General features: G+C 42.2%; 2 protein-coding genes across 6 annotated transcripts in view; one reads left to right on the forward strand and one right to left on the reverse strand.

The window, feature by feature from the left end:
- The window catches only part of fcho1 (FCH and mu domain containing endocytic adaptor 1), a 44,535-nt gene extending 39,633 nt beyond the window's left edge, over positions 1-4,902 (forward strand). Inside the window, exons 25-27 of the mRNA XM_080769321.1 lie at positions 951-1,015; positions 3,308-3,475; positions 4,198-4,902. Of these exons, the coding sequence (XP_080625447.1) occupies positions 951-1,015; positions 3,308-3,475; positions 4,198-4,226 (262 nt within the window). The 3' untranslated portion in view covers positions 4,227-4,902. The remainder of the gene's footprint in view (positions 1-950; positions 1,016-3,307; positions 3,476-4,197) is intronic.
- rfx2 (regulatory factor X, 2 (influences HLA class II expression)) overlaps positions 4,900-13,601 on the reverse strand; it is a 36,884-nt gene continuing 28,182 nt past the window's right edge. For all 5 annotated transcript variants that reach the window (XM_080769326.1, XM_080769325.1, XM_080769324.1 and 2 more), the window contains 8 exons: positions 12,378-12,490; positions 11,448-11,599; positions 11,046-11,143; positions 10,740-10,889; positions 10,419-10,627; positions 9,465-9,618; positions 7,715-7,757; positions 4,900-7,541 (listed from right to left, as the gene is read on the reverse strand). In XM_080769326.1, the coding sequence (XP_080625452.1) occupies positions 7,420-7,541; positions 7,715-7,757; positions 9,465-9,618; positions 10,419-10,627; positions 10,740-10,889; positions 11,046-11,143; positions 11,448-11,599; positions 12,378-12,490 (1,041 nt within the window). In that variant the 3' untranslated portion in view covers positions 4,900-7,419. The remainder of the gene's footprint in view (positions 7,542-7,714; positions 7,758-9,464; positions 9,619-10,418; positions 10,628-10,739; positions 10,890-11,045; positions 11,144-11,447; positions 11,600-12,377; positions 12,491-13,601) is intronic.

Consider the following 13,601-nt stretch of genomic DNA (forward strand, 5'->3'; position numbering starts at 1 on the left):
GTCACAAGAAGCGAAGTGAGAAATAAAACTCAGCTGAACGTAGCAAGCAGGCTGAAATCCAGGCTAACCCGTGAGTCCTGGTTGGCAGAGGAAGTGTAGCGCCCAGGATTACATTAAATAATTGACACTGGGTGAAGAAATGGGTTGCAAAATCGTGAAATAAAATGTTTTGAAAAAAAAAAAGATTGCTTTGAAAATAGCAGATCTACAAGGTCACAACGTGTTGCATTGTGGCACTTTGGGAGCTTTTAGATTGGCGATTTTCAAATAACTAATTTGGCTGGAGACCCCCCCCACTTTGAAGGTCAGGGTTACTGTAGCTGTGGTCGAAGTTCTAAACTAGATAGGCAAAAAAAAGAAGAAAATCGACCGATATTGATAAATCATTATATTTATCTATTTATTTGTTATCGATAACGGTAAATTTTTGCACTGATGAAGGAATGGATTGATTTAATACTTTATTAACACGATAATTATTACAGCTTGTACAGTCAAAGGTTATGCTAAGGATAACACAAAGCCCCAGGGTCTTGTTTCTACTGTGGGTTCATTAGGACAAGGGAACTGTGGTGCTGCAGGACCCACACCGCCTGCATAAAGGTGACAAGAATGAAGGGGCATTTAAGTTCACCATCTCAGTAAGCTGTGAAAGGCCGGCAGGGACCTGTCTGTTGGATACGCTCCAGTGTTTCCTCACACTACTAGCGGATGGATACTAGATAGATGATTTTTCTATACGTACTATTCTAGGCTTCAATTATTTACCAAGTGTTCCAGACTAATGGAATGGAGCGATTCAATGAGGGTAGAGTTACTGACAGACAGAGAGGCTGCTTGTGGTGGGTGGGGGGGGGGGGGGGGTGTGCTCAGTAGGAAAGGGGTATAGTTCAAAAACATAAAAGTAGGAACAGGGTGGGCCTGACTCGCCTCTTTGTTTTCTCCCCCAGGAATGCTGAGGAGAGACGTCTGCTGTGGAAACTACCCAACCTCTCCCCGACGAACCACAGCAAAGGTCAGAGCTCTCTCTCTCTTACTTTTCATTTTCAGCCATTATTTAACAAGGGAAGTTGACTTTAGAACACATTGTTATTAACAGAAACCGCCTGAGGGAGTAGCTGCAGGGAGCGTAAGGGAGACTTGCACGTACCGTACATATACACAAACAAACCCATACACCTACACACGTACACCTGGGATCTGCACAATCAAACCGCTAGGCGTGTACCTATTGTTGGCAATTGTTTGAGGTGTTTAGTGCCTTGCTGGAGAGCACTTTGCCAAGAGTATAATTAATATGTCCTTTGTTTCCCTGTGTGTCTGCTATGTTAGCCTGTCCATGTTTCTTGGCATCCGTATGTTTCTTTCACACTCGTTTCCCTTTCCCTAAATGAGTACTGTACTGTACATGATATGTGTGTTCAGTCCTGCTGTTTCTCTTATAAGCTATATGAAGGAATATCATTATCTTGAGCATCAGTATTAGCATTTGAAAGGAGCGGCAACCACTGTGTTTCTGAATTAACTGAAGACATTGGGTTCTGGCTGAAAGCTGAACACAGAAACTGTCCAGAAACATCAACATTGAGCATTTCTCATTATGTTGTGTTTTGAAATCCATTTACAAAAGTGATGGGTCTCTCTCACTCAGAATGATAAGAGTGAGTTAAAGGAGTGTTTGTCTTTGAAGGACAAACGCTGCGGCTATCCAGCCTTTGTCAGTGTTTTGCAATCCAGACATACAGTATATTCATTTAACAATGGCAAAACCAATTTGCTTTGACTTGATGATAGAAGTGTATTAAAGAATAACTCAAGCAACTCATAGTTTTACAACATCTAAACCTGACAAAAAGCTGGGACTGGTTGGACTGTTTAGCTATGTTTGTATAGTGGCTCATCTGATTGAAATGCATGTTTTGCCAGCACCTAGGATGGTATGCACTGCTGTGCACCGGGCGGACACCCACAATCTATTTTAACTATTTATATATAATAACTTATTTTCTGAAGCCACGCAGTTGGGGAGCAATGAAAACAGTACTTCATGGCCTGTGGTGATAAATAGTGAGTTTTAAAGAACATTGAAGAAGACTGTAGTTGGAAGACCTCTGTGGTTTATGATCCAAAGACAAAACACAGAAAGGTTACCATAACTCCTCCCTGTCCTGTCTCAAATACTGTTTTCCTGCACACGTCCTTTTGCCTTAGTGCTGAGATGTCAGGAACCACAACCTCACATAAATAATGTCTTGCTAAGGCAAGTCAATAATTACATCAGTGGCACTGGAAGCCTTGTAAACAGAGGCCTGCCTGTCACTGAGGCAATATCTCTGTTCTTGACAGAGCTCTGGAAAGTGGCTGGACTTCACTGCAAAGCACTATCTATCCATTTTTAGGATATTGGCTCCTTAAATGCTCCCTTAATCAATAATAAATCGTCAATTTAAAGTGGACAATGGCTTTTTTTTGCATCATTATTTTTGTAATGGAGAATAAATGCACGCAAGCGCACACAGCCTTAAATTATGGATAGTAGTAATATTATCGAATTGAATATGTATGAGTAGAAACTGCATTTTGTAACCAAAGAGAGGGTGTGCGTTAGCGGGATTATTGTTGGCTGGTATGGCCACCTCAAATCTCTGAATGTGAAGGGGGCTCCTATATAAGGGCTACCATAGTGTGTATCATAGGCTCAATATGTCAGTTTGTCACCTCCCCCTTCACATTCAATAGATCCTGTGATATTTTGTGGCCAGATGTAATTTTCTGGGGTCTAGTAGGACTATACTAAATAATAAATAATAAATTGCTATAACATTTTGTGAAAAAATACATATTTATCCCCATGTTCGAATGCCCCTGCCCCCCTGTAAAACATATCTAAAATCACTAAAACAAAAGAAAGCAGCAAATGAAAACTAAAATTAAAAACTCATCTTTTACTTTTCCTAATAACAACCTAAAACTAAAACTGAAAAAAAAACTAAAGTTGTCCTTTAACACATGGAGAAGCCGTTGTTTAGATGCCTCAATAAATGTATGTGTGTACGAAAAACAAGTGATTAGAAAACAACCTGTGATATGTCTTTCTATATTCCTGAACCTGATTAATTGACAAAGTACGTAATCTTACAGAAGTACTGTTTGTTCACATTGACTTTGACTGGCCGTGGACCACCTTCTATCATAGCAGCTTTGTGGACTGAATTGAGCATATATGAAGTGTTGTGTGCTGTGAATGCAAAAAAATGAATATTTAAACATCTCTCTCTATGCCCTCTGGTTGTGTTAAATGTCACAGGCTCGGGGACCCTGTGTGCCAGCTGGCAGTGCCTAGAGGTACCCCGCGGCCCTCCACCCAGCCTGGCCGTTCAGTTTGTAGGTTCTGGGGCGTCCCTGTCGGGCATGGACGTGGAGCTGGTGGGGAGTCGCTACCGCATGTCCCTCATCAAGAAGAGATTTGCCACAGGTGAGATTGTAACACACTTCATCTTTCTGGGGCTGTACTACCATGCTAGTTTAGAACAGTGACTCTCAAAGTGGGTTCCAGACAGGGTTCCTTTAGGGCAGTGTTTCTCAACCTTTTACACCCACATTTTAGCTTAATCCAATAAGACCTGTGGCTGATTCTAAAAATGCCTTTTAAATCCCAACCTATTTCTGAAAGACCTTTGTTACTATATACATAGCTAAAATGTCACAGATGCTTTCCCGGTTTTAACAAGTTAAGCTTTTTTTGTCTCAGATCTGAACCCATTTGATTTGGCGTTGGGAACCCGTTGCAACCACATGCCCCTGCTGAAGTCACGTCGACTCAATTTCATATAATTTCAATATCTTATTTTTTACATTAAACTGAACTGTCATTATGTAATTATTAGTCTACTTACCAGGGAGGAAAAAAAGCCTGTTACAATTACAAGTAGAACGGTATATAGTATTATGGGTCAATATCACGATTAGTATGAGTGTACAAGTCCATTTAGTTCCATACATCAATATAAAGGTTTATATGTCTATGTTCAAAATCAAAACGCTACTTATCGAAGACTACTTTAGAGTATGCCTTTACTGTTGGCTGTGTTGTTGCTCTTCTTTGAGGGCCATAATGTTCTAAACTTATTCTAGTTGTAGATTTACTATTTCTATTTTTATTCTCCCCCTCCCTCCCTCCTCCTCTCCCCCTGACAGGGAAATACATGGCAGGCTGCTCCTTGTGAGTTGTTTTCCAGACCGTCTTGAGTCCCGAATGGATTGTCTGGGCTTCACTGAGAACCTTTGCACTTTTAGCCATCTGTGTTGGGACTGAACACTTACTGAACAGACACATGAGGAAGACTGTGGGTAGGCATCAACACAACAGGATCACCAGAAACAAGGTACCATACCCAGACTCAACTGCCCAGGCCTTGAAGGACAATGTGCACTTAAACTTCTGACGGTGTTGTGTCTGCTGTATGAGGACCAAGCCTTTTCTTGTAACCCCACCCCTTCCACCATGTTCCTTCTGTGTTGTACGTACACTCAATACCCTTCTTGGGAAGCGCACCCTATTCCCTCTTCTGGACCGTTTGGCTCATTCTGTTCTGTGTGCCTTTGTATCAAGAGACACTGGAAGAAAATATTTAATGTCACAAGTGAACAGTTTTCCTGAAACGCAACACTAGTGTGTAAGAATGAATCATCTTGAACTGAGATTCCAATGAAACTGGTATTTAATTGATGTACATATTGAACAAATGTGTCTAGAACACCACGTGGACTGAATGGAGTCAAACTGTATGTGAATATAAAGTAATTGCTGTTCCTGGAGGAAATTTTGTAAATCTGCCGTTTGTTCCAAATGGTGATTTTGTGACGTTGACATTTCATAAATAAAGAAATGTGTTAGAACCAGTGGTTTACACCAATTTATTACACATTTTGACCAGGTACAAAATACAGTTGAACTATGCAGTTTGTTACAGACCATTGTCTGCCACTTAGGCTAGCTAAATTGTAGTCAAGAACAGGTTTAAAAATACGGAAAAATAAGGGTTCAGTATACTTGTAAGAACCAGATCTAATTCAATAAAAAATAATCCTCAGCCAAGTCTAAACAGCATTACAAAAACGATTACAAAGTACACATAGAAATTACTTTCCCAAAGCATTTAAAGGCAAATTACTGTGACAGGCACAAGTAAAAAAAAAAAAAAAGCAAAAAGCCTTAAATAATGCAAGTTTAGGATTATCATAGCTACTACAAAATCATCTGGGGTAGTGGGTAAATCTGGAGGGGAAAATCACTCACCAATTATTCCAACACCAAGTTGTAGTTCAGTTATAGTTCACATAAATAGAAATTGAGTTTCTCCTCTTGTGACTTTTCCTATGTGACTTGGGGGCTGCATTAGCACCCACAAATATAAGTATTCATAAATGACAGCTTTGAAAACAAGTTCATCACATAAATCGGTCTAATCCGTTAAATTAAACATCAAAGCATTTATCCCACAATACCATGTGACTAGTACAGTGAGAGTATAGGCAAAGACCAAGTAGCTCCAACGGCCACATAAGAACACACTTTCTACATATAAAGAAATATATTTATATATATATATGTATATTCATATAATTTAACAGTTTCTTGGTGTCACACATTGAGGCCCATGTCCAACTGTATGGCTACTATATAGCATTTCATCAATGGGCATAAGCTACAGGAGCTGAACGCATTTCCATATATCATGTAGACAGGACTAGATGTGGAAAGCACGCACAGAGAAATTCCCCAAGGATCATATACTGCATTCTCTCATTTATTCCAGGAGGCATGAGGTCTTGGGATCTGAGCATGTGCTGGCTCAGATGCCAACAGGAAACTATCTTTCAATAAGGGTTTTGGTTGTACTTATTTGATCTATTCTGTAGATAAATAAGACAGGCCAGGAATGAGACTCTGGGAAACGGGTAGGGCTTTAACACGTACTAACTATTGAGTGGCTGTTCAGTCAGCCACTCCATTTACAGTAAAGCCTGAGTTCAACTTTGCTGTGCATGGTATCGCACCGAAAATAGTCGATCTACAAGCTCATAACTGCTTGCATTATGAGCTTGCAGATCCACTGTTTTTGGTGCACGACACCTGACATGCAACCAATTATAAATCAGGATTAAGTGGCTTACTATATCTCTGCAAATAAAGAGATGGCAGGGCAGGCCCCAAGCACATCTACAGTTCAACACATGGTCACCAAGTTAAGTCTAAAAGGTTAAATGCATTCTTAAAAATCACACTTGTGTGACGTGGGGGCACCTTTTATCATGATCATGTCACCCACTTACGTCATTTGCCATCGACACACACAAATCCAGAAAAACAAAATGCTGACCAGAAATGCAATCACAGGATTGTTACCATTTGAATGAACAGTGTGGAGTTGTATTTACATGATCGTACAAAGTTAACAGTAACAGTGGCTACACTTTTTTTTAAACTTGCCTCATGTCTTCTGAGCTGAAAAGAGCACAGCATAGAAAATCTATTGAGGTAAACAAACGTCATCTTATCAGCCAAGGATGATCGAATGTGAGTTTCCTGCCTTCTTGACTATGGCGAGGCTGTGAGGGTTGTCTGTATCATGAGGCCCTACTGACTTTACAGATCCACACACTGTAGCCGTGCTGGTGGGTTATACATTGACACGACAGGTCCTTTGGGTCAGTGGGTTGCATGAATGTGCGCTTTGTTTTTTTCACTGCTAGCTGCAGCAGAGGCAACAACGAAGTGCAGGCCTACACCTAATTAGTTTTCTTTTTCTACTTTTCTTTAAAAAGGTGCTTTTGAATGTCTGAGGTTCTGAGACAATACATTCACTGCGGTAGAGGCACAGCTGAGGGATATATAGACATCTGTAGTGGTGGTTAAAGAGTTAGCATTCTAAGGCACTCAGATGACACTATGGCACAGCTATTTAACAAAACCAAAAGAAAACTGAACCAAATACAAACACCACACACCACCACTCATACAAAGTTACACGCCCAATGAAAGATACTGCACAAAAGTAATTGTTCACAGTTGCAAAACAAACAAAAAAAAATGTAAAGAAATCCAAACTGCATTACACCCCTGTTAAAAACCACAGACACATAAGCCTCCTTCTGGAGTGAGAATTACAGTCTCCCCCCCTCCCCCAGCAGAGAGATCACTTTGTTTATATACATTTTATAGCTAGGGGAGAGAGCAGGTAGGTAGGATGGGCATGACATTGCTACACACTTCTCTATGTACACTGCACACACACACACACACACAGACACACAGGCTGTTTAAGAGCTCTGAGTATGCTGGGGCTCGCTGGACCCAAGAGCTGCAGGGAGAGGCGCTGGGCTGGTTAGGCTAGAAGCTAGAATGCCATACTGGGCTCAGATCTCCTGCAGCGAGTGGTTGATCTCGATCCTCTCTCTCTTAACGGCTGGCTCGCTGGGCCCTCTGGACACATCTGCATCGCTGCCCATGTCGCTCATGTCATCAGAGAAGGACGGATCTGGTCACACATAGGAGGGATGTGGTCAACATAAGATGCAAGCACAGCTACTACTACCATGATCTCAGTGTAGACTAGTAGACTGAATATCATCTGCAAACTAAATGTCATGGAGTGTGAATTTGGGCACAGGAGAAACATAAGGGTACGTTTCCTCATATCTTATAGCTTACCTTTATCCATCAGCGATGGCATCATGGAACTAAGGTCACTGAACTAAAGTTGACAACAAAACAGAGAAGAAGTGACATTAATGATAATTCACCAGGCATGATTAAATGAAGCATGAAAAACACATTTTACCATCAAGAAATAAATATTGTGGAGTACAGAGGGAAACCATCATTCCTGTTTTATTACTATAATTTTATGTTATTGTTAGTTGAAGGATAAGCAGTTCACTGCCTATTACTGTATCGTAACAATAAACACCTTTAACCTCCTTCAGTCATATCCTAAGGATGTTCCACAGATTGAATAATACATTTAGCTAATGCAGACCATTCTGTAAAAAAAGAATCACACCCGTGTGAAGTGAGGGGCGCTCTTATCATCATGAATGATCTCGTACTGGCCATTGGCCAATCAGAATGCCTGTTGCCTGTGATTGGTTATCTGATTTGCTCGTTTACATGATACAGTACAGTACAAATTGCATTTAATGTTTTGATGTTTAATTTACGTCATATTTAACGGGGAAAAACTTGAGACGGCGGGGACATAACCCTTCTGCGGATTGGGGTTTAGGAAGCCATGGGCAAAGGTTGAGGGATTTCAAGTTGTAAGTGAAATTTCTGCAAGCCCAGCTAACAGCTCTGTTAGCTGGGCTTGCAGAAATTTCATGTTGTATGTCTTGTATTCACATTCATTCATTCACATTCATTCATTCAAATTGTATGTCTTGGGCTAATCTCTCAATGCGACTACTGCCATAAACATGTATTGTTGCTAGTAGGAATAAACAGAAGCACAAGTGGACTAATAAATGGGAGGAGCCAAATCCAAAATTGAGGTCCAGACTAGAGGGCAGCACGTCCATAAAATTGGACCCGGTCCGAAACGGGACCGGTGATATCTGAACCGAACAGCTATGGATCCCAGAAACATTCCAATTGGCTGCACCCGCCCTGGAAGCTTTGGATCCGAAACGGAGCCAAGAAGGATTTGACTGTTTGGAACCAGTCCGACCAAAACCGCACCGATCCGATATAGATCCGGACCCATAGTGTGTTCTCTGCAATATTCTATGCTTTAACATGACATGAGACTGCTCCCTATCAGCGACGTGTACCCCGCTGCCGAAGGAGGAGGGTTGCAAACTTGCATAGGCTTAGGCTATAGTGCATTTTAGCACACCGACATTCTTCCCAGAGCTGTTGACAATCACAACAAAACTGCCACACATTTTTCCTCCGAGGTGGAAAACCTGGTGACGCGAGGTTAGCCCCACATTGCTCGTTGCTTTGCGTTTCACCTCGCTGGGTCGCCATGATTGCATTAATATAGCAAGCGGTGTGTGTGCTCGTGCGGAAGCGAGAGAGAGAGCGCTCTCGCTCATGTCGAGGTGCATGACGAGACCCAGCCCTCGTTGACTCTGTTCAACAGACAATATGGACTTTAGAATGTAATATCATGCATGTCTATTTTTTAAACCCATTTTTTAAGTTGAAGGGTTTAATATAAAGCTCGGATCCTCATGGTTATTTGGGGTAACTGCATTTCAGACGATCTGACCGAGACCCGCGGCAATTTGGACTGGATCCTACCCTGCCCGAGGGACAAGTCAATATTTTGGGCCCGAACCGGCTCGGTTCTCGGGTGTTACGGTTCTGGATGGACCCGTGCTGCCCTTTAGTCCATACACAGACAGACGGACACACAGTCTGACCCTCTTATACGCTGTAATAACAGCACCCTCCTCACCTCTCCCATGACGGCGATGGGCGTTTCCCCAGTGGCCTGGGCCACGCGGTGCTCCACTAGGTAGAACATGTACTCGTCGTAGAGCAGTCGGATGAGGTGAAAGGAGCCAAAACTGGCCGCGCTGCGCAGGGTGAGGTCTCTGATCACCATGGAGCTAAAGGGAGGAGGATTATCTTATTAGCACTGTGTGAAGTTAAGACAGCATCCGAAACATTCAATGCTTTGCTAAAATTACAGGTTTTGCCTGTGTATAAAGCATAGACTGTAAAAAATATGGACAAAGCGTTCTCCGGGTCTAACATGAACGTAAAATGAAGCCCGCCAGTCCTTGTATTGTAAGTCGCCATCTTTCTAGATCCGTTTTGGCCCAGCTGGCCATTGGCTGGCCCAGACAACGAGGCGGGACTTCCCCCCTTCTTCTCTGTTGGTTTTTATTTTGACTCGAGTGGGAGGGGAATCCCGATCATAGACTGTAACGGTAGCCACGCCCCTCAGAACATATGCGACTTTATGGTAATTACATTTTAAAATTTAATTTCCGCAATTTCCAATTTCCGCAATTTCCAATTTCCGCAATTTTCAATTTCCACAATTTTCAAATTTTCAAATTTATTTTAATAAATGGGACCATCATTTTCCAAAAAGAATATTATGACATTAGAAATGAGACGTTAAACTAGTGACTGGAAGCAGAAAGTATTCATGACCATGTTTATTAAGGTAATACAGTCTAGGTGAAGTTGGGCCAAAATACATTCTATGGGGCTATGGGTTTTTCTGGGTCCAATGACAGCGCCACAACAGGCCATTATATGAACTTTCAGTTAATTCCGATTTCCTCAGTGGCTTCACAAAATATCTGTCTGACTGCCCCCCTGGTATAAAGACATGGTGATAAAACTAGGTCTTTTAGGCACCCACATGTTTTAACAGCTCTGGGGGGAAAAACCTTACCTGTAGAAAGACCATTTGAGCAGGAACTGGCGTGCGGCTTTGGGAAAACTGGGGCTTCCTTGGTGAGGCTTAAGGACCTGGGTGACGACATCATCCAACCAGGTGGCCCACTGGTCCAGTGAGCTCTGCTGCTGCAGGGTCACCTTGAAGTCCTGCTCCAAGCGCTGGACAACGCTCTCATCACACTGACACACCCACGATGCTTGCTCCTGTCATTCAATTCAATTCAAATCATCATGAACAACTGTAAATGATCCTTGTCCTAGCACAGCATAACCACAAATACAAGCGTTGCAGATATGTCTGCCGCGTCAAATTTACCTGGACGTTTGCAAAGTCAACGCGGTTGAGGTCTGAGAGCATCTGGTTGATCTGGGAGGTGTTCTGCAGAACTGCACGGGCCGCCTGGGCCAGGTGGTTCAAACTGGTGTAGCGACGCAGCGTCTGGGCAAATGCGCTGACCACTGCTGCCTACACCACACATACACATTTACACAGAATCCAGTGATTAAAACAAAAAATATATATATATTTTCAAATGTCTGGTTTCCATGGTAAAAATGAATTGAATAAACAAAACAAGGCTTCAGAGCGAGTGCTTTACACTTTGAAGTTTTCCTCGCCCACCTTAGTGCGGACAACCTCTTGAGGAAAGTCTGTCATGGCTGTGGTCAGCCAGCCTTCTAAACTCTTGGCAAAGTTCCGGATGGCCTGAGTGAGGGTGCCTGAAAGACACAATGCAAGTTGAATTACTATCAGTGTTACTACAACTCAGCTGTTTTTATAATATCCAATAAACTAGGATTTAGCCATTCTTTAAAATAAACTAGGATTTTCCTACATATTCTTTTTTACAGTGTACATATGCACAAAGCACAGTTATTTGCATTTTAATTTGGTATAGTTTGCATTACTAGGATTCTTACTGGTTCTGCAAGGGGGCATAGTCACACCCAAAATGTAATTCCTGTCTTTCCAGTCATGCTCCACTTTATTCTATCTCAGAAAGCAGAAATACCATGCTCTTACTTGGAACTGGTCGCAGAACATCAGGGATGAGTATCTCCACTAGGGCTTGATAAAGGATGTGATCACAACTCCTCATCCACAGTCTGACTGGTTCATATTTACACAGAGCCACCAGGTTCTCTCTGGGAATCATGCCCTCCATGTCGTCATCGCTGTACACACACACACACACACACACACACACACACACACACACGTCAAATGTCTGTGAAATTCTGTTGTACAAGCTCCCATCATTTGAAGGTTCAGGAAAGAAAAATGTGTAAAGGAGAAAGAAACAAACAAGGATGATTGTCAAATATTCTAATATAATTCAAGTAATGGATGTGTAGTGCCTTGTGCGTATAGGGCCTTATCTTGCACGATGTTTATGTCTTAATATTCGTAGGCATTTTTGTAATACATAAAAACATGGCTGCAAGCTTGTAGATTTTGTTTTGTAGAAAATGTTTTTCCAAGTATAAAATAAATGCCAACGAAGCATAGATATACGGCATAAGGCGTAACACTAAAAGTGCAGCGTGTGTTGTGTAAAACAGAAGTGATTGAGAAAGAAATTAAATATACCTCTGTACTTTGGATTTTCAACTGGTGTTGACTGGCTATATTTGGGGACTAGGTAGGAGGGAGTCCATTTTGCAGGCTGGGTCGTAACAGGTAGCACATCCAAGAATTCTAATAAATGGAGGCCAGAGTACTCACATTTACACTTTTTTATTGAAAAAAGTGGAAATGTTTTTTTGTGTGAAAATCATTAGTTTTATTCACTTCCTGCTTTTTGAAAGAAATGAAAATGTATGACTCTCTCTCTCAATTCAAAGGGGGTTTATTGGCATGGGAAACATACATTTGCATTGCCAAAGCAAGTGTAAAAATTATAACAAATCTCTCTGTCTTGTCTTTCACTTCACTGATGTTGTTTGCTCTAACCTGTTGGGGATGGTCGTGGCTCCGTCACTAGATGGCGCCGTTGAATACCAGAAGCTCTGCCACAGCTTCTCAATGTAGTGGAACTGGAGGTTCATCACAACATCCAAAGTAGCCTGTGGGAGAGCGGCAACAGAGGGAAGGAGGGGGAAGAGGTAGCAAGGGAGGGAAGAGGGGAGGGAAACGAGAAGGGGGAGGGGAGGGGAGGACAAAACACACAGAGCTGAACCATGGCAACCAGACACACAACAAAGTTTCTGCAGGCAGGCTCTCTCTCCCTCACCCTTTCTTTTAGTCCCAGCCCTCCTGGTTGGACAATGAGCCAGCTAAATGCTGCCCCTTGCACATTAATCACATTTAGAAAGGCTGCGTTTAGGCTTTATCAGGAGTTTTATTTGAAGTCAATGTCACTCACTACCCCCCACCCCCTACCAGTTGTCTCCATTAGACTGATTCACTTTACAGAGTTGTGTCAGGACCTTTCTCTCAAAACATCTATTGACAAGCCAATCTAAACTACCATGTGACTTCCTGTATAAGCCTTTTGATTTAAAAAGCTGGACATGTTGCACATAGTGCAAAAATACACACGAAGGCACAGTAAAGATCAAACAATGGTTTGCTCCAGACACAGATGTATTCAAGAAAGAGCTCAGTCACCAGACAGTTAAGAGTAATGTGAGGACTGAGGAGCAACAGTTATTGAGCCATTCATATGAACGGAAGAAGTGTCAGCTCTCCGCCTCTTCAGTCAGAAGTGAAACTCCAGTGTAGTGTGTTTTGTTGCTACAGTGCGTGGTCTATCGACTATGATTCACACCATGCCCAGAGATTCTGCCTCTCACTGGCAGGACAAATGCTTTGCCCCTGGATCTTGTTACACAGCAGTGTAGGCTTTCCTTCAATCACATGATATGTTTTTGCTTCCTCTCTGGCCGTCGCCATGGTAACCTTGTTTACCGTTGCCCCCGGCAACAACTCAAACACCAAACTCCAAAACAAAAAGGAGAATTCCCCAGTCCCTTCCAAACAAGCGCGTTTACCTCCCGAGTTTTCGCTGCGCAGGAAAAACAGCATGTCTTGATGAATTGTGAAATGTCTAGGAGACAACACGCACGCAGCAGACAGACAGTGAGAGGCCTGTGTCAGAGATTCCTGAACCACCCTCCTGTCTCACACGTAATGTGGTTTTTACAATGATTTATTCAATTTGTTATTGCCCAGTTT

Source organism: Protomyctophum bolini, assembly GCF_963924005.1.
Source record: "Protomyctophum bolini genome assembly, chromosome: 8".
NCBI lineage: Eukaryota > Metazoa > Chordata > Actinopteri > Myctophiformes > Myctophidae > Protomyctophum > Protomyctophum bolini.